General features: G+C 37.1%; 1 protein-coding gene across 1 annotated transcript in view; it reads left to right on the top strand.

The window, feature by feature from the left end:
- The window catches only part of nudcd1 (NudC domain containing 1), a 66,939-nt gene extending 49,006 nt beyond the window's left edge, over positions 1 to 17,933 (top strand). The window contains exons 9-10 of the mRNA XM_020934417.2: positions 12,598 to 12,757; positions 15,667 to 17,933. Coding sequence (XP_020790076.1) covers positions 12,598 to 12,757; positions 15,667 to 15,956 — 450 coding nt within the window. The 3' untranslated portion in view covers positions 15,957 to 17,933. The remainder of the gene's footprint in view (positions 1 to 12,597; positions 12,758 to 15,666) is intronic.
- The last annotated feature ends 4,083 nt before the right edge of the window (positions 17,934 to 22,016 follow it).

Below are 22,016 nucleotides of genomic sequence, written 5' to 3'. Positions count from 1 at the left end.
GTTGCAAATCAAAATGACCCTGAATGAATGTGTCGGATGCAGCTGGAAATAACTTTAGCTTCTTAGGAAAAAGGTCGACATAATTTTACAAACACACAGGAAAATATCTTCAGTACGATGAATAAAAGATCATATGTTTTTTGAAAACAGTTGATTTACACTATTTTCTGATCTATGTTATAATGTTCTTTCCTCACAACCATACCTGGGGTTGTGTTTTGTCTTCATACACCTTCACTAGAATTATTTGGATAATCTATGATAAATTAATAAATAATTTGACCTGGAATTGCAAATCTCTACTGAACTAAAGGTTTTAAGCTCACAAGAGTTGATTTCAGATTATATAGGACCTTTAAATGGTGGTATCTTTGCTTTGTCTGTCAGAGGAGGCGACTCATTTGAACCTGAGCTGCTGAGGATTGATGACCTTTTCTTGATTACTGAGAGAGGAGACGAGCTAATTTCAGTCTGTAATCTGTGTTTACAAAGGGAGCGCACTTTTAATTTGTGAGAATGAGTCATCTCCTTTTCTGTCAAAGCTTTGTCTCTGCATATCTCCAGGCTTCTGATTTACATGTAATTCAATTTAGACTCATAGTATCTGCACTGTTGGCTTTTTATCCTTTGGTGTGAACTATGAAATGTATAAAGAAGTGGACTAAGGGGAGTGTGACGTCACCCACAGTGTTCGGCTCAAGTTTATTTACGGACAAAATAGCAAAATAAAAACACCAGGATCATGTAGAGGTCAATACGAACATTTTGAGACCAGAATAATGATGCTCACTGCATTAATTACAGAGAGAGTGGTGACAATTTTTCAAGTCAGTTGGGGTAGAAGTCGATGGAGCCAGAAACATCCCCATACTCACTTCCTCTTTGGAATGCAGGTGGGTAGCGGGTAAGCTATGTCCATTTACAGTTTATAGCATGAACTCAACAAATAAATAAATGAAATGAACTCAATAAATCTCTTGTTTTGGGAATATCAGCAATTCACGATTCATTAGAGCACTGCAAAACAGTTGTGGTTAGTTGTGTTTTCAATGTTACAAGGCGTCTATATAGCCAGCCTCTATGTCTGTTGTGTCCAAACTATGGCCCAGAGATGAAATGAGGCCCTCAGACCAGTTTTTTTTCTTGGTCCTCAATTGTCCCTAATGGCCGAAAGTAGTAGCCAGGCTGGCGTCACCTAGTGCCGCCGCTAAATTTAACTTCTCTCCGGCGACTAGGTCAGGAATCAGAATACACTAGATGATTCGCAAAAACCCCGGAAGTGTGAGTTCGGGCACCAGCCGATCAACAAACAGTCATACATTCTGTGTTGGCAACGATTCCAGAGATCAAGGATTTAAAGCCGGAACAAAGAGAATGTTTGGTGAATTTTATTAATTACAAATGTCACGACCAAATAGCAGCAATTGGTTAAATGAAAAAAAGTACCCGTCTACCATCGAGCGAACGAATTCTAACGGTCAGATGCTTTCTACAAAGTGAAACCGTCTGATGAATTAGGCTACAAAAGTAGTACCATTTACTGCAAAGTTAGAAAAATGCATCACAAACATTTTGATGTGATATAAGCCTAACACAAATAATCAAACTGTATTGAGGATGTGAAGACTCAGTCAAACCTACGTCAAATATAACATTTTGAATGATTCACTTCATTGTCCTGTCATCTGAGGTCGTTCGCTTTATGTAAGTTTCAATGCGCGTCTCTCAGTGAAAAAGATTTGGATTCCTGCTCTATATATTTCAATGGAAATATAAGCTTCTGTTTTGGATAAGTAACCACATCCCTATGAACTTCCAGTCTCTCATTTTGCGTCATCAGTTTACAGGCAGGACCACACTTTGTTTCTTATGTAATATTCGGTTTCTTGTAAACATATCTGATTACACAATCTATCTTTTTAGGACTTATTAGACAATATTTTCAATAGGAGTCAGTGTGATGAGACAGTATTCAGGTGTCCCACAGTTCAGATCCATTATGGCTGTTTCATTTCTGTTTTTATGCCCCTAGAATTACTCCTCGTCAATACACTCTCACCCTTTGATTTTAATGAAAGGCTTTTAATGACTGTTATGTATAAGGTGCAGTGTTTTGCTCTGAACCGAACTGAATAAATGGACTTCAGTGTTTCTCTGTGGATAATACTACTGAAGGACAGTTTGCACATGTCCGTCCATGTGATGTGAATCTATACATTGAAGGTTATGGTCTCAGTGAAGCTTGTTGTTTAATTTGTATTCCTCAAATGACCCAAGTGTGTGTGCTCTGATTTATATGGTAATCTTTGTTGAAACAAGTAGTGCTGCATGGGCACAGTTTTGTTTATTTAAAGGTTCACTGTGCAACTTTTGTAGTCAAGGATCCGCCATTTTCTGGAAAGACATTAGTTTTTTTTATTTTTTAATGGTTTTCTGTGCACATAATCACAGTTTTTTATTTTACTTTATTAATTCAAATGTATTTTGGAACAGTTGTTTAACAAAAATCAAGATACATATATATTTTGCAATCCATCCCTAAGTAGCAGTATTGCACTAATATTTGTACTTTTACATTGATGGCCTAATGATACTTAAAGGTCCTATATTACTCAAAATTGACTATTTGAGCTTTAACACATGTTGATGAATGCTGTTACCTCATTAAAAACGTACCTGGAGTTGTGTTTTGTTCCAGTCACACATGTTTGAGTAATCTTTTATTATAAGTCTGTCAGTGTCTACAAGGTTTAAAGTGCTCTGTTCCACCTTGTGATGTCATGAATGTGTAGTTTTCAGGTTCACTTTTACCTCCCTTTTACCTTTTGTTCAGTAGCGATTGGAAATTCCAGGTCTGAAATCATCCAGATAATTCTAGTGAAGGTGTATGGAGTTTAAAAACACAGTGGAGCACTTCATGTATTACCACATGACATCACAAGGTGGAACAGGGTGTTTTCCGTTTGAACTGAGCCTAAATATGCAGGGTTTGTGTGTTAAATGTGTGAATGAAACAAAACTCCAGGTGTGCTTTTGATGAGAAAACAGCATTATAACAGATCAGAAAATGATGAAATATGAGTGCTTTAAAAAAAAGAAAGATGAAATCCAATTTACTCCATAAACTAAACTTGTTCCGTTGTGGTTCTTTCCTCATTTTGAAGTTGACCTTGCGTATTGAGTTGTGTCTGTGTGAGTGAACGGGGTTTTATTTCCTGTGAATAAGAGCCAGAGGAAGCTGAGGATGACACAGACTGAGGGGAGTTTGGCATTTTCAGACATCTCGTAACATCTGCTTTTGTAGCGCTCACATCCGGAGAGAAATACGTATGAACTTTCACTTACTCGGTCTGTCTCGTGTGTGTGCTGTTTGTGAGGAGGATACCAGGGACAAACACTGCTAATGGATTGAGAGAGTAGAAGACTGCTAGTAGAACTGGTAATTTACTTTTATGGGAGGGCTTTCAGTGTGCTAGATGTTAAAGGGTCCATATTACGCCATTTTCTGATCTAGGTTATTATAATGTTGTTTCTTCTTCCAAAACATACCTGGAGTTGTGTTTTGCTTCATTCACACATGTTTCACACGTGTGTTTAGGTTGTGTGATGTGTGATTTCTTCTCTCAAATAGAAAACACTCCACCTATTATGTGGTTATACAGGAAGTGCTCCATTGTGTTTTTAAACTCCACTCCACCTTCAGTAGAATAATTTGGATCGTTCAGGCCAGGAATTGTCAATCTCTACTGAACAAAATGTAAAAGGGAGCTGTAAAAGGGAACTTGAAAACTACCCTTACAACACATGACAATACAAGGTGGAACAGCATTTTGAGCTTTGGAGATGTAGAGTGATAATAAAGGATTACTCAAACACGTATGAATGAAACAAAACACACTTCCAGGGATTTTCACATAACCACCTCATATTATATTTAAGGCCATCTGATTGCTTTTTAAATCTTTGTTTGCCCCAAAGAAGACCACTCATGTGATAGAAACGCGTCGGTGTTAGAGACAGGCTGATATATCGGTTGACGGTCATACCAGTGCATTGTGTATATATATTATGTCCTTTCAGTCTCTCCATAAACGGTTGTGTAAATGTGTGTACGAGTGGAAGATTGGTTTCTTTATGTGCAATGGTTTGAGTGTGCATTGGAAGTGCTCTATAAATGTGAATTTAATCTTTGAGTGAATTGCAGAAATTTGAAGTAATTTCAGATAGTAATAGACAGATTTCTTTCTTTCACAGATTCTAAAGAAATGCTTTTGTATAGCATCTCATAAGACACCCAATGTTCGTCACATGGCATTACTTATTCACTCCCGTGGTGATACACTAGCAAGGCTGCCAGTCTGTTCATCTACAGTGTACAGATTACAGATTATAATGAAAACATGTTTATTTGAATATTTAATAAATGTTAAAGTACATTATGTTCCAAGTTCCAACAGTAATCAACAACTAAATAATACTTAAAGGTTTTTATTGCTCTAAAATATCTTTACAAACATGCATTCTCACTGTGAGGGAGTCACCTCTACACAGATCTCACCTGTAAATTGTCGTGTTGGCATCACCTGCGTGTTTCTATAGAGATCGAAAAGTTTAATGCCATACTTTAGAATAGCACCCCCTCTTGCTCACAAGTAAGTTATCGGAGTTTTCTTTTCTTTCTTTTTGTGCTAATAAATGTACACGTCATTTGAAAAGTAGAAAAGTCAATATATTAGGATATTATTCCATGGCACGATATCTATAAACTGCTGACCATTTGACCCTGTATTTAAATCACTCTCACTCTATCCTTACTCTCTCGTGCCATATGTTTATCTGTTAATTATTCCAGTCTCTCACACCTTTAGAACACCATTCATACTACAGCGTCTGGGCCTGATAAACCTGGAGAGCCTCTTATCTCACCATGTTGACATTCAGCCTAATCAGAAAATGAGAAAATTAACAGGCGGCAAATACTGTGAAGAGTAGACGATTTATTTCACAGCCAATTCCTCTTCAGTCAAAACAGATTAATTATAACCCAAGCGTTTTTACTTTTCAAATACAATGTTGTTATCATAAAAATAAAACAGGCAAACAGTAGGTGATCAGCCAATCTGCAGGGCTTTTGTTGTGAATAAGTGCTTTTCTTTTCAGTGCTACATATGTCCACATAACCCACCACTTCTCATATTGGCAGTGGTGGAAAGTAAAAAAGTACAAAAGTAAAAGTGCTCGACTTAAGTAAAATTTTTAGGTATCTGTGCTTTACTTAACTGAATTTTACAGTGGACACTTTTTACTGTTACCTGATCTAAAATGTATTGAAGTATCTGCACTTTCTACTCCAGTAAATTTTTTAACTGGATGCTAAAGCAAAAAGTGCTTTTTATGTGATTTGAGTGGTTGTTGTGAGGGTTCCCACAGTCATAAGAAAAGTCATGGAAATTTTAAATCTCATTTTCCAGGCCTGAAAGAGTAATGGAATTTGAGTTTTTATTTTATCTCTTTCACACTACTACAGCGTTCTGTTAAATTCTCATTAGGCTATTATGATTATTTCTAAATGTATGCACCTTTTGTTTAAAAGAGACGACAATAAATGCACTGACAGTATTTTGAATGTTAAAAACTATAATACCAAACCATAAGGTGAGTGGAAAGGGTTAACATTTCATATTTAGCCCTAAAAGTATGATCAATTCTACACATGTAGGTGCCGGAAAAGTCATGGAAAATTCACTTTAGGTCATGAAAAAGTCAAGGAAAAGTTTTGAAATTTTGTCAGTGAAAAAGGTTTTGAGTTCAAGTCCGCTTTGAGCAAACTAAATATTTACATTCAATTCCACAGAACAGTTATTAAATTGTTACTCCTGAGGAAAAAAAAAATCTGCACAGTTTTTTATCAGTATCACTACATTTAACACATACACAGTTCTCTTAATCTATGTAATATGTGAACTACTTTTTTACATTTTACTCTAAAAGTACATTTTTAAATGGGTACTTCAATACTTTTACTTAAGTAGATTTTTATATATGATACTTTTACTTAAGTAACAAAATTTTATATGTCATCCACCACTGAATATTGCTTAATCTCTTGTTTATTTCAGTGTCAATAAGAATTTGCCTGGTACACCATCTGACTTCCTCCTGGACTTTATACAACCGTATAGTACCGTAAAGTAAATAATCTCCAATAAGCTCCAACTGTTTGAGAAAGAAGCTACATCTGGTCATGACATTTCTCTTCCTTTATTTGAAGTTTGCAGATATGTGTTTTAGAGTGTGGTCCGATCAAATAGACTCCAGTGTAAGAGGCTTTTGGGCAGGTTTCACAAAGATGTATTTTATCAGCTCTGATAATCTCTGTTCTGTTGTGTTCACTTTAATACAATTCTCTGCAATATTCTGGTCCAACAAGAGAAACTGAAAACACATAAAAGAAGTCATATGTTTTTGTTTTTTTTATATGTGTGCAACAACTTTAATATTATCCTGTACAGTTTTGGCAAAAAATCTATGATATCTATTATAAGTTTAACAATGTATTGTAAGCAGAAACATTAAAGGTACATTGCGCAACTTTTCTGGTGGAGGATCCATCACTTGCTTGTCTCCATGGAGATGTTATTGCTTTATCTGGAATGTTCCACAGTATGACATTAAACAGCTCTACCTTACTTTTATTAAATTACCGCAGGGGTCTTCAACCTTTTTGTTTTTGTGAGCTACTTTTTGTAAAACCAAAATGTTAGAGAGCTACTAATTTTGGGGGTCACCAGAAATTTTGTAAATAAAAGCACCATAGTAAGCTGAAGATGAGAGAGGTAGAGTTAGGTGTCTATAAAACGTAACCCATTACCTAGATATCAGTGTATGACATTTGGCATAAAAAATATACATTTACAAAGGAACAGGAATTTAATCAATCAAATTTGAGTTACTCAGCCCGATAAGTATAATTCAGAAATCCCTTCGCGAGCTACTTGGAAGGCTCCTGAGCTACAGGTTGGATCTGAATCTGAATTACAGATTGTTTTATAGCTCAAAAATATCTAGAAAAACAAACATTCTGACTGTGAGCAGGGTTGCCTCTCCACAGATTTGACCTGTAACTTGATTTAATACCGTACTGTGAAACAATCCAGACAAAGCAATAACATCTCCAAAAAAAAGTTACACAATGTGCCTTTAAAGAGGGGCTGTTACACTTCTATGGGGTATTAACCACCTACACATAACATATTTAGATCATCTCATTATCTTTCATTGTTTTGAAATTTGTTTTTGACCCTGAGCCCACCACCACCACCACCTCTCCTCGCGGTGCTAATTTCAATTAATGTAATAAATACAATTAGCGTGCATCCTGCTAATGAAACTACTACGCATCGCATCATGTTTATGAAGTCGTAGTGCATTGTTTTTTATCATGTTTTTGTATATTTATGGAAAACTGTCGTGTGGGAGCATGGGAGACGTAGCCTTGTGGGCGGACCTTTGTACTGAATCTTACTGCTAAGTGTAAAGAGGGTCAAATAAGGCCAGGGAGAGATCGCTAAATTACTCAAACATGCATGGATGACATATAAATCCTCTTTGGGCATGTTTTTGATGAGAGAACAACATAATTTGAATCTTTGTTTTGCTTGTAGGGGTGATTTTAAAGCATACTACTAATTGTACATTTCCAATTGTTCTAAAATTACTTCTTATTTTGAGTTTAATTATTATTTTGTTTGGTGATTAGTGAATGAAGTCTTTTAGCTTTGTGCACATTTGCAGCATTTTTTTTGCAAAGCATTTTTTCCTCAAGGTCAGTGTCTAGTTACAAAGATTACACAACAGACAGTGAAAAGGCATTGAGAAGTAGAATATTTTCTTAAGGTTTTTGTGTTTCGGGATTGTACAGCTTGGCGTCAATAAATCGTCAGCATTCTGAAACATATTTTATGTCCAAACTTTGATTCATTCTTGTTTCGTTGGTGCAGAGAAACTAATAAACAAGATCAATGGACGCCTGCTTTCAGCTGTAATGAAAAATCCACTTCACTGGCCTCTTTTGAAAAACAGTGTCAGGAGGTTCACACGCATTAGCCATAATATTATGACCACACAAAAGGAAAGTGTTGTAGCTCATATTTTAGAGTAAATAAGCCTGGGTACTTCACACCTTATGGAAAATTAAGCTTTTAAAGGTCCTATATTACACAAAATTGATTCTTGTGAGATTTAAGCCATCATATACTGTATGTGACCTCCTCAAAAATATATCCAGAGTTGTGTTTTGTTTCATTCACATATTTTTGAATAATCCTGTATTATTAGTCTGTCTACTAGGGGTGTGCAAAAATTTGATGTGATGATACAGTATTGATATTGTGGGCTGCTGTATCAATATATCGCCAAGAGTATTTTTTGGTATATTTTACTAAATTATTTTGTTACAGCGCTACAGTTTTGTTGCTTTTTTTGTTGCTTTAGAGGAAGAAAACTTGTTTATGTGACATGTTTGACATTTTCACAGTTTTGATGATTAAATGTTTGTGTTTCATATGAACTTTGCACAAGAAGTGGTTTAACATAGACTTTTAGTATCACAGCCACAATTGAGTCTTTATTTTTTATTGAACCGTATCAAATCTATCTGAAATATATCATATTGAAAGTGCACTGTATCGAGCTATGCATCGTATCGTGGCCTATGTATCAAGGTATGTATCGTATCAGCAACTTCTTATTGATACCCACCCTTACTGTCTACATCTCCAAAGCTCAAAATGCTCTGTTATACCTTGTGATATCAGGTAGTGGTAGTTTTCTTTTATCTTTCAGGAGAGCTGAAATTAACCAAATGATTCTAGTGAACGTGTATAGAGTTTAAAAACACAGTGGAGCACTTGTATTACCACATGATATCACAAGGTGGAGTCTGTTTGAGAGAAGAACCCAGACAAAATACACAGAGTTTGTGCGTTAAATGTGTGAATGACACAAAACACAACTCCAGGTCTGTTTGTGATGATGAATATTATAACATAAATCAGAAAATATGGGCACTTTAATAATGACAGAGTGTTGTCATTTAAAACCCAGTGCTTGGGTGTCCCATTTAGTTTTATAGTCCTGAATGTATTTCTCACTTGTGTCTCTCCATCTCTCCCCTGCAGTCGTTATCCTGAGGTCTGAATCAAGTGCAGTGTCAGTAAATGGGGTTTGGAGTGTAGGGAGGGATGAGCTTTTAAAGGCTGTCACCGTGAAACCATCAGAAATGTGGAGATGGAGATGAAGATGGAGAGAAGAGGGAGGAGAAGAGGAGAGGTGGAGTGGAGAAGAGGTGGAGAGGTAGAGAGGAGTGTAGGGAGGGATGAGCTGTTAAAGGCTGACATTGTGATATAATCAGAAACAGAGGGGGCAAAGCAGAGTCCTCGATGGAGAGAAGAGGGAGGAGAGGTGAAGCGGAGAGAAGAGGGAGGAGATGTAGAGGTGGAAAGGAGGAGAGGTGGAGGGGAGATTTAGAGGGAGGAGAGGTGAAGATCGATGACAGTTTGAGAAATCCTCCTACGTCTTCAGATGGAGGTAATGGCTTCAAATGAACAGCCACAGACACACGGGGTTTAGACTCCAGAGCTTTTGACTTTTTGCTGAAAGGACAGTTTATTTTGTCCCCGTTGGGCTTCCATCAGCATTGTTAAAATTGATTCTACTATCCAAACTCAATACTCAAGGCAAGTTCGTTACTAGAAACGATGGTCAGCACTTCAATTTCAGTTTAACTCGCAAAACATTACCTAAAAGGGTGCTATGGTTTTATTAGTTTTAGTTTTGGCCGTTTAACTAAATCACAACTTTTTTTTTTTGCTTGGTTTTTTTGGAGGTTAAAGTTTGGTATAAAAGATTTAACCATTTAAGAACTACCATATTTTTTGGACTATAAGTCACATTTATATGGTTTGAGTAGTCCTGCAACTTATATAAATTGCACTTTTTTCATGGTTTGGGGGGTCCTGCAACTTATACTCTGTTGCGATTTATATATAAAAATTTTCTCACTGACAGCTGCAAGAGGGCGCTCTAGGCTGTGTGTCAGTATCTGCTACTCCTATTACTCTTGTACCACTGAAAATTTTAATTTAAACAAACTTATAAAGAGAACTGAGAAGACTGGACACAAGTGCCCCCAAAAAGAAAATCATATTTTGCAGATTACAAGATGCAGGTAGTGAAACATGCAGGCGAAAACGGTAATCAAGCAGCAGAAATAAAGTTTGGAGTGAGCGAGAAACTTGCGATACCCGGGAGGGTGCACCGTGCAACATTCCTGGAAGTCACTGGATGGATCGACAAAGCCTGGACTTCAGTGACAATTTTTCATGGGTGTACCCCAAAATTGTGGATCCTGGATCAGAAAATACTAATGAATGTCTAATGAAAAATGCACATTACAGATTGAATGAAGGGACCCCTATTTGACGCCCCTGTCTTAGCTTCAGGATCAATTACAATGCCAGGAATTTCATATACATGGTGGCAGTCACCCTGATATTGTCTTGTTGTCTTGGATTTCTCTGTTTGAAAAGTATTTCTGTTGTTCACACTTCAGAGTTTGTACCTGACACTGTCCGAGCTAAAAGAGCCTGAACTGAATCAACAGAAAAACAAAGGTGTTGTGTCAGAAAACAAAAATAGCTTCTGTGTAATCAGCCCAGAGTCCAGAGTATTTCACAGTGTTATGAAAACTGGAGCTAGATTGATCTAAAGAAAGTTTAACTTGTTTTATATTAAATTAACAGGGTATAATTTATAAATCAGGGAGATTAAGTGTTTGTACAGATGAGATGTATAATGTTTAATTACCTCATCGATCATATTCTGTTTACAAAGTTGGCGTCAGATTAAAACTTTCAGTCACTTCCTTCATCATAAACCGACAAGTTCCTACCAACTATCAAAGTATCATCCAAAGTTCAATATATATGTAAATGATATAGTTCTTTCTACAGTCTTTGCCCTGGACACTGTGACTGGATTTTAGCTATATTTATATTTCTCTTACACTTTTTTGCCCATAGGTTTTATAAGACAGACCAGGCAGCAGAGTGAAGTACATGTGACGAGAGGGGCCTTCAGTGTACTGCCAAACTCAGAAATAGATGTACTGCAATAGCTGTTTTGGAGGTTAGATTATCAAGATTTCATTAGGCGATGGCAATGAACCGTAACAGGATTTTATCATGTCCTGCATTGGGCCTTTTGTGCTTATGTCACTCACATTTATTTTATTATAATGCATTTTAATCATAGTTAGGCATAGTTATGTTTTGTGAAGAACTAATTGCACAGTTTTAAATAATAACTGTTTATTTTTTTCAAATCTTTCTTACACGGTTACATATATACTAAAAGCTTTATTACTTAACACTATTATAGCAGACCCAGGGAGCAACGTGTTGGTAATGCTTGGTCACATCTGCGTTTTGATTGACACCTCTGGGAGAGGGATATTTTGTGCTTGGAGCTGCTCTCTTGGCAGCAACGTTCAGAGAAGTTTTGTATTCATTCAGAAATATCATTCATTAAACTAGGAAATTTCATTAACATCACAAAAACCACTAGCCAGTGAATAGGTCAGGAATCGGAATACACTAGACGGTTTGCAAGAACCCTGGAAGTGCGAGTTCGGGCTCCGGCCAATCAGCGAAGAGCCATACATTCTGTGTTGGCTACGATTCCTGAGATCGAGGATTTAAAGCTGGAACAAAGAGAATGTTTGGTGAATTTTATCAATGGGAAAGACATTATTGTTCTTCTTCCTACGGGATTTGGGAAAAGCTTAATATACCAGTTAGCCCCGTTAGCGGCGCATTACATACGTCACGACCAAATAGCAGCGATTAGTTAAATAAAAAAGTACCTGCCTACCGTCGAGCGAATGAATCCTAATGCTGCAAGGTCAGACAGTTTCCAGAAAGTGAAACCATCTGATGAATCAGGCTAAAAAAACACAGGTTTACTTTCCAATTATGGAACGATTAGGCATTTTATGTAACGGAAGGCAACCCTCAGCTAACCGAGACGCTACCACACGGAGCGCGACCTTGATATTCGCTCAGAGAAATTTTCATTTTAACTATGACTGATCGTGTGCACCATCACACAGTGTGGCTATGTGATGTTGTACTATTTTAATTCCTCTTGTTGTGTTGTGTGATATCCAGTCAAATAAGATGAAAGAAATCGTGTAGTGGATACCAAGGTTAAGGGAGTGTGAGGTCACCCACAGATTTTGGCACCAGTCAAATGAAGCTCACAATCCTAGCAGAACAAAATACCAAAATAAAAACACCAGGATCATGTAGACTGGGGTAATACAAACATTTCAAGACCAAAATAATGAGGATCACTGCAGCAGTTACAGAGAGAGGGGCAACAATTTTTCAATCTTAAGTCAAATGGAGCCAGAGTTGATGCCCTCATGCTCACTCACTCGCTATGTCCATTTACATATACAGTGTATGCTTCTGCTATTAAATCCCTTGACCATCCTGCATCATACTGTAGATTGTAAATACACTTTTTTTTCCACAGGTTAATTTGGGGAGTCACCAGTACCTGTTCACGGTGCAGTCCGACCCGACCCAGATGCCCTGCCTCTGCCTCAGACACGACGTGGACGCTCTGGTTTGGCAGCCGCGCCCTGAACAGCCTGAACACATGTGGGAGCACGTGGCCACTTTCAACGCACTTGGTAAGACAGTTTACAGTCTCTACATTTGTATTAGAGAGTCTGTCACCTGCTTGTCTCCATGGAAATGTTATTGCTTGTTCCACAGTATAGATTAAACCGATCTATCACGAGGCAGACAAGCAGGTTACAGCACTACACTACAGTTTACATCTGTGGAGACTTGCCCCTATTCACAGAAGGATTTGCATTTTTGAATAATAGAAACTCATACTAATTAAATGCTAGATGGATGTGTTTAATGTCATACCATGGAACATTCCAGGCAAAGCAATAACATCTCTGTGGAGACAAGTAGTAGCAGACCCTCCACCAGAAAAGTTACACAGTGCACCTTTCAAGGGCCTCTGTTATTCTAAACTTTTATTTGTTAATCAGGTTTATCCATATTCCCCAGATTTTTTGTGATCTAAAATTTGAAACTCATTTTCAACACTTGAGGAAAAGGCTTAGACTTAGACTTACAAACTTTATTGATCCACAAGGGAAATTATTTGGACACAGTAGCTCACACATCACAGTAAATATAACAACAAAGGGCAAAAATATAAATGGTAAAATAATTCTAAATAGCAAGAGACAGGTGTCAAATAAGACATAATTGTAAATGTGCAAGTAAAAATAAAATAGAAAAATAAGTAATAAATATAAACTATAAAAAATTGAAGGATAATAAAATATAAAAATCACAGCTTTATACAAGAGGTCATAGGAAGACAGTGCAACAATGATATGGTTATTGACAGGACATAGGGTTATCTGTTACATAAGGGTGAGTTGTTGTATAGTTGTAGGGAGTATTATCTGTTACATAAGCACAGTACTGTATATAGATTACAATTGCACAACAATGATTTTAAAGACCCTTCTCCATACATTTACATTTTTTACGTGAAAACATGTAACGGTGCTCTGAATCGATGCCCAGCGGCGCCCTTTTCCAGCTGCTGTCCTCGCTTATTCATTTTCTCAGATAAATTAGCCGAGCCTTGCTAAAATAAATCAATATTTAAATATCAGGACGCAGACAGCAGCTTTCGCTTGGATAATTATAGTCAGTTTGTTATTTTTCTAAACACGGTTCAGTGAAGTATTTACATCGTAGTGAAGGTCTTAACACGCTGTCTGTGATTATCCATCTGTAACCTGCTGTCTGCATCCTAACTTTTAAATATGGATTTATTTTAGCAAGACTCGGCTAATTTATCTTAGAGAATTAATAAGTAAGTAATGAGGAGCCGCACTTTTGAGAGAAACTGAACTGGGCAGGTGACGGTGTGAAAGAGCCTGTATATAAATTGCCTTGGTACAGCTGAAGGTTAAACCAGGACTCCAGTGTCACTTATCTGTTAATATGATTACATATAGTGGCTCTGAAAAGACATTTACCCACCTCTGCTCCTGTCTCTCCTCCATCTCCTCCATAACTGTTCTGACATTTTCTTTTCTCTTTTTTAACTCAAAGCTTTTGGTCCATCTGCTGCTGCTCCGTCTGAGAGAGCACAGACTTCATCACACTCACTAAATTACCTCAGTGGGACCTGGGCTCGGTTTTGAGAAGTCAAACAGATTTATTCAGGCTGTTTTAACATTTAACTTTTTCATTTTCTTTGACCCTTAAGTTGAAGGTGCTTTTTGTGGATGACGGCATGAGACTGGTCAAGAAAGTAAGAGGGGTTTTTGTTCTTTAACTTTAACTTGGTTCGAACAGAGCCTTAAATTGCTTTAATACAGTTGAGGGGAAAACAAAAGAGAATTCAATGCCACTTAAATTGTGTTTTTATGCTGCTTTGTAAAGTGACCTTGGGTATCTTTTCTTCATAAATAAATGTATTCATATTATAATTACTTATCTACTAATGTTATGAAATGTTGGTTTTAAAAGTCATGTACAGCATTGTGTACATTAAAGGTGCACTATGTAACCTTTTGTTTGGGGGTCACCTGCTTGTTTATGTCACTGCTGATGTCATTAAACATCTCCACCTCAAATTTATTAAATTACAGGTGGTTTTATAGCTCAAAAATACCTAGAAAACAGGCATTCTGACTGTGAGCGGGGTTAGGGCTGCTCGATTATCGCGATTATTTTGGTTAGTATTGAAGCCTTGATTATTCAAACAATTATTTTTAGTTACACATTTATTCAGCATTTCGCTCTCTCAAAAAAAGCTGTTTGTTATTGATCATTTATAGAAAACTTAACAAATAAATATAGGCTAAAAATATGAACCTTAGAGCAGTTTTTCAATGTATTTAACATAAAATAAATTAAATATACATTTAAACATAAATATATCCAAAATAAACTATATATCCAGCTGTTCTAAAACCTCTATATTTAAAAAAGAAAATAAATATACTTATTTTTATTTTTAAAAATATCCCAAAATAAACTTTGTGAATCTTTATCATTTCAACTCGTTTATATGAGTTTGGAGATCGTTTGACACACAAATCAAAATTGCGATCAAAATTCAGTTAATTACACAGCCTTAAGCAGGGTTGACTCTCCACAGATCTGATCTGTAACTTGGTCTGGTTTGGTCTCCATGATAGAAAGGTTTAATGCCATACTGTGAAATATTCCAGACAAAGCAATAACATCTCCACAGAGAAAAACCTTTGACAACCCTCACTCAGACAGTATTAAGTTACAACGAGGACACTTTTTCGCTTAAGTGTAATCATCACAGACTTCAGTGTCATGCTTTAACGACATCGGTTTCTCTTAAACTGTCTGTTTACACTTGACTGTATGTTCAAACTGAATTAACTATAATTAAAAACTCTCCACTGTGCTAGTCTGCTGTGTTCCTTTGGAGAGGTTTAAGCATTCTTAATATAAGTTGCCAGTTCTCTTAATTAGCCTCATCAGCTGATCTCAAATCATCTCTCTCTTCTTCTTCAAGGCTACGTCCAGGCGTCCAAACGGGATAAGAAATTTGCCACCTGTGCTCCAAACTTCTCGTACGCCTCTCTGTGTGAATGCCTGCGCAGAGCCTTCATCTACCGACAGCCCGCCCCAGTGGAGACTGTGCTTTTCAACAGGCGGCAGGGGCGGCAGGTGGGGCAGGTGGCCAAACAGCAGGTGTCAAGTCTGGACTCGGACCGGCCCATCCTGGGATTCAGAGCCACCAACGAGAGACTGTACATACTCACCTCCAGCAACCTCCATGTGCTCAAGGTTAATAACATTTAGATTTTAAAGGAGCACACTCGCAATTTTCTTGTCTCCATGGAGATGTTTCACAATCATTAAAGATGCACTATGCAACTTTTCTGGTGAGGGGTACACCAACCTTCAATATCCTTCTGAGACCCAGCCCATTCTTTTGTGTCCATTATAGTGGACATTGACTTAACCAGTCTATCTTTTAAGTGTTTTGAGATAAACTCTTAATGGGGGGACTAGATTCCTCTGCTTAAATAGGGCTAGAGATTATAGGGTACTATTATGTCCAGTATTAAAAAATGAATAGTAGGGTGACCAGATTTTCAAAATAAAAAATTGGTTGTGCGTAATTAAGGAGAATTGTTCTGCAATTGGCCCATTCATGACTAACATGTGTCAGTGTAGTCATGTTTTCTTTGTGTTTTGGTCATTTTTAAGCAGCTTTACTGTATTTTACTAGCCTGATTCATCAGCCAGTTTCACTCCGTGCAGTATTAGGATTTGATCTCTCGACGGTAGGAGATTTTTTTTTATAATTTATTTTTTTTTAATTTAACCAATCGTTGCTATTTGGTCGTGACGTGTCTAATGCACCACAGGGCTAACTGATATATTAAGCTTTTCCCAAATCTTATAGGAAGAAGGGCAATAACGTCTTTCCCCTTGATAAAATTCACCAAACATTCTCTTTGTTCCGGCCTTGAATCCTCGATCTCGGGAATCGTTGCCAACACAGAATATATGTCTCTTTGCTGATTGGCTGGTGTCCAGACTTGCACTTCTGGGGTTCTTGCAAACCATCTAGTGTATTCTGATTCCTGACCTAGTCGCTGGAGAGATATGAAGTTGAGTGGAGGCGCTAGTCTAGTAAACAAATGACAATTTATGCCTGTCTGTACTGTTGGCAGCTATGAAACTGGTCAAAAATAGGGACAGCTGGGACATTTCTTGTGTAAACCTGGGATGAATCACTGGTTTTGTATAAATCTGGTGTGACAGGGGACACAGAGCTCAAAACTTGGACTGTCCCAGACAAATAGGGACGTCTAGTCACCCTACTCAATAAGAGTTAGTTTGCTGCTGCACTATGATAAAAAAAAATAAATAAATAATACATAAAAAAAATGAAAAGGGAATATAAAAACTTTTGAGGCGACTGTAGAAGCTTGTCAGAGATGTTGGTCATCAGAAAAGTTGTTATTGTTAGGTTGTCTACGTCAAATGGATTTAACACCAAAATGTCCCTGGCGTCCATTACAGAGGACATGTTACAAATTAGAAATAAAAAATAATAATAAAATTAACAAGGATCCCAGGAGTATATGTTGTTTCCCTGTCTGGAAAGTTCCACATTGAAGGTGTACTATATAATTAGTAATTAATAATATATTTCTGTGTCTGGAAAGTTCAGCAGTATGGCTACAAGCAGTTTTTTGCATTTGTTTCATTCATTTATTGTGATTATAGTACACAAAAACACCTTGATAAACTAAATAAATGAAATAAAATGCATTTTTACTGTGGCCTCTCCACAGATCTGACCTGGCTTAGCTTGGTGGTGCTTTTCTCTAAGGATATAGACGAGAAAAACAGGACCGTGGACCCCCTATCAGAAAAGTTATATAGTGCTCATTTAAACTTGTATATATACTGTATGTGTATTCCATGGAAACATTCAGATTATGTGAAATTTTGTGGAATGATAATTATACAGAACCAGCTACATATCGGTGGATGAAAACCATGTAGAGACAAATGCTTGTAACTGTATCAGACCAGTGAGAAAAGAGGCAACAGCTCAAAGATCCACGGTTTAAAACTGGGTTCAGGCCCTTTAAACAGGTAAGACTTTTAGATATTATTTACTTTATGGACCAAAGGACATTATCTGGAGTAAATGAATTGATCTTCTGAGTGTTGTTGCTTTGTTGAAAACTGAAAACTGTCCGTAACGATGTGTTTCCATGAGACTGTATACAAATAAATCTCTCACTGTGATTAATAGTAGTATTAGTAGTTTATTTTCTTGAGTCATGTACTTTATAGACTGTCACAAACATTTCACATAAAACTACGACCAAACGGGTTTAGGCTGAAGTGAAATCATCCTAATTTACAAATGATGATGCCAAGAGTATGACTGTCAACATGACTTGGACAGCACAGAGAAAAAATATATTTATATATACAACAATAATAATAACAGTACTCGTGAGTTCAGTACAGCAGTTATTTTGAGAGAACTCTATTTCACTTGCTACACTTAAGAAAAAAAAAAAAAAAAAAAAACTTTAAAAATCATCAACATTTATCCTATACACTAACCTGTTTCTGTAGCCTACAGAATTTACATCAGGGATCATCAAACTAAGGCCCCGGCTCTCCACGCCCCTTTGGCCTTTCAGCCCCTCTGCCCCCCACCACTTGAACTGGCCCTATGAGGCAATCCTCAAAAGTTGTCATGGCTTATTTTTTTTATATTTATATGAAGTATTTATATTTATATTTAAATTATTATATGATGTATTTACATTTGCCACCAAATGAGAGTACAGAGTTCTGTAGTGCAGTTAAGGACAGCAAAATGACGAGTGTTAAAGTATGAAAAGTTGACAGAGACTGCAGTTTTTAAAGAACAGTGGATGACCAATTATTTTTTTGTTCAGTGTAAGGACCGTGCAGTTTGTCTGATATGTAAAGAAAGTGTGGCAGTTTTTTTCAAGAATTTAATCTGCGTCATCAGGGTCATATAATTCTGTTATACGGCCGACCCGACCTCGGCCCCCAACACAGTCAGGAGCGATAATGTAGTCCCCAGAGAAAAAGGTTTGGTGACCTCTGATGTAGTTTATTATCTTATTGTCTCTCAATGTAAGAACATGTCTTTAAATCATTCTCGCGCTCTGTATTTTTCTCACTGTGATTAATCTGCAAGTACATTTGTTCCCATCCTTCAAAGCCACTGGGGCAACATAACCTTAACCTTAAAAATTAACTGTGCAGCTTTTCTGGAGGGTCAGCTATCTGCTTGTCTTTGTGGAGATCTTATTGCTGACCATATAAAGAAGTGGACTAAGAGGGTGCGACATTTGGGTCCTGTCAAATGAAGCTCATCGAGGCTAAAATTTATAGGAGTAAATTTGGAGCCAGTTCCGTATTAATGAATAGAAATTTATTTATGAACAAAATAGCGAAATAAAAACACTTGGATCATGTAGAGCGGGTTAATATGAACATTTTAAGACCTAAATGACAAGGCTCACAGCAGCAGTTACAGAGAGACGGGTGACAACTTTTCAGTGTAAAGTCAAATGGAGCCAAAGTTAGTGGAACCAGAAGCACTCCCATCGTCATTTCCTATTTGGAACCATTTATATATCCTAGAGCAGGGGTGTCAAACTAATTTTGGTCCAGGGGCCGTATCCAACCTAGTTTGATCCCAAAGGGGCCGGATCAGAAAACTCATGACATATAAACCCCAAAAATAACAATAAGTTCAAATATTTGTGCAGAGAAACGCAAATCTATTACAGAAATCTTTTTTTTATTGATGAACTCTTTCTTATTATATTATAATATTATGAACAACCTGAAACTTTAAGAAAAATTCAATTTCAACACAATGTTGTAACATGAACTTGTATGCAAATAGGAATAAGTAAATTTTTCTTGGAAAATCCTGCGCTCAGCGTCCACTTGGACATTGGACATTTTGTTGATGAGGGTGTCACGGTCAACAGTCAAAACGATCGTCCTTTAAGAGCGTTTGGAAAGAGACAAGTCTTCATTTGTGCTGCTCTGGTGGGAGGGGCCACGTACAGAGGCTGGAGATGCTGCTATGCTAAGCACCGCAGAAAATTACAAATATTTTAATAGAAAATATAATTAAAATATTTTAGTAGAAAATCACCCAAGGGCCACATTAAAGGTCTTGGAGGGCCAGATCTGGCCCCCGGGCCTTATGTTTGACACATGTGTCCTAGAGTCTACGCTCTCCACAGATCTGACCTGTAACTCCCCCTGAATTAAAAGACACACCTGTTTTGGCAACTATGTCTTAACCACTGCGAGATAGAGCCTTATGTTTGGCCCAGGATGATAAGATGCCATCAGTCTGGGCTTATCCCTGGGAGATGTCAGGAGCAGATGAAAACCTTTATTGAAAAACATATTGGTTTCCATAAATCTCCATAAATGTGTTTGACACGTCACACCACGTCCTGCCAAACCTGCCGCCGCACTGTAACAGCACAAGAAAGAAACTCAAGACAAATATCACCGCTGCTTTAAAAGGGCCTATATTACACTATTCTCTGATCTGTGTAATAATATTGGTTCCTCATCACAAACACACCTGGAGTTGTGTTTTGTTTCATTCACACGTTTAACAGACAAACTTGCAGATTTAAGGATGAGTTCTTCTCTCAAACTGAAAACATTCCACCTTGTGATGTCATGTGATAATACAGGAAGTGCGTCCATACACCTTCACTAGAATCACTGGGATGACTTCAGACCTGGAATTGACAATCTCTGCAAAAATAAATAAATAAATACAAATAATAATAAATATTTAAATACAGAGATAATAATAAGATGATGATGACGATGTTGATGAAGAAGACGACGACGATGAAGAAGACGAAGACGAAGATGATGACGAAGATGAAGAAGAACACAAAGATGAAGATGACGAAGAAGACGATGACGAAGATGATGATGATGAAGACGAAGATGACGAAGATGACGAAGAAGACAAAGATGACAAAGAAGACGAAGAAGATTATTATTATTATTATTGTTATTATTATTATTTATAAAGCACTTTTAAAAAACAAGGTTTACAAAGTGCTGTAGAAGCAGCAAAGAACAAAACAAAAAGCATAAAAATAGCAAACAGAAGGCAAACAAAAACTGGCAATGATGCAATTAATCCAATAAATTATAAAAAAGAAATAGAATAAAAGGTAAATAATGAATAAAATCAAGCTAAAACCAGTTAAAGGAAGGCCAGCTGATAAAAATTAGTCTTAAGAAGTGATTTAAAACATGATCCTGATGGTGCGAGTCTTATCTCCTCAGGCAGGTCGTTCCAAAGCCAAGGCTCCATCACTCTTCATCCGGAGCCTGGACTTTGGAACAGCAAACAGGGACCTGCCTGAGGATCTAAGGTTCTGGGAGAGCTTGTACAGGGTTAATTTGAAAACTACCACTTCATGACATCACAAGGTGGAACAGACCATTTTGAGCTTTGGAGATGTAGACAGAAAAATAATGCAAGATTACTCAAATGTGTGAATGGCTAAAAGATCACAAGAGTCAATTTTGTGTAATATAGGATGTTTAAGTAGATTTTCTAACACTGAAACAGATGCTCTTTTTCAGTTTTCATTTCAAATCTGTGATCTTTTTCTTTCAGCAATAACAGTATTAAAATAAAAGAGCTCATCCACCGTTATTGCACAGACAAGAGAGCTCTCCCGCAGGACACACGCTTCATATAACCACCTTTTTTCAGCTTTGCTTCACTGAATATTTCGTCCTCACGTTGAATTTACTGGTGTTGAATATAGTTTAATCTGAAACGCCGTCCATCTGCTTTGGTTTGGACGCCCCTAGTGCTCATGGGTAATGGTCCATTTGGTTTGGACAGGCCTGTTTGATTTGTGATTGGATTTTGGGGGTGAGTTAAATTGAATCAGGGTGTGGAGTTTGTTGAATTAGCTGTAGTGGTTTTGGAGGAGGAGAGACAGACAAGGTAATATCCCCGAGGAGCTTTAGTGATAAGAGTGAAAACATATGCTTGGCTGTGGCACCTCAGAGATTAGATTACAGATTAAGATTAAATGGAGGTTTTATTGAAATTCAGTTCTTATGCATTTTATACAGCAGCCTTTAGAGTTTAAATAAGACATCTTATGTGAAATAAACTATTTTAATCTTTTAAAAGGCTCATACCAGACTATGTTCTGATCTACAGCATGTTATAATGTTGTTTCCTCATCACAAACAGACCTGGTGTGGTGTTTTGTTTTATTCACATATGTTTAACACACAAATTCTGCATATTTAAATCGTGTTCTTCTC

Source organism: Boleophthalmus pectinirostris, unplaced genomic scaffold (assembly GCF_026225935.1).
Source record: "Boleophthalmus pectinirostris isolate CB_2022bp ecotype Guang Dong unplaced genomic scaffold, ASM2622593v1 HiC_scaffold_21, whole genome shotgun sequence".
Lineage (NCBI taxonomy): Eukaryota > Metazoa > Chordata > Actinopteri > Gobiiformes > Gobiidae > Boleophthalmus > Boleophthalmus pectinirostris.
This window is presented reverse-complemented; position numbering and strand designations above follow the sequence as displayed.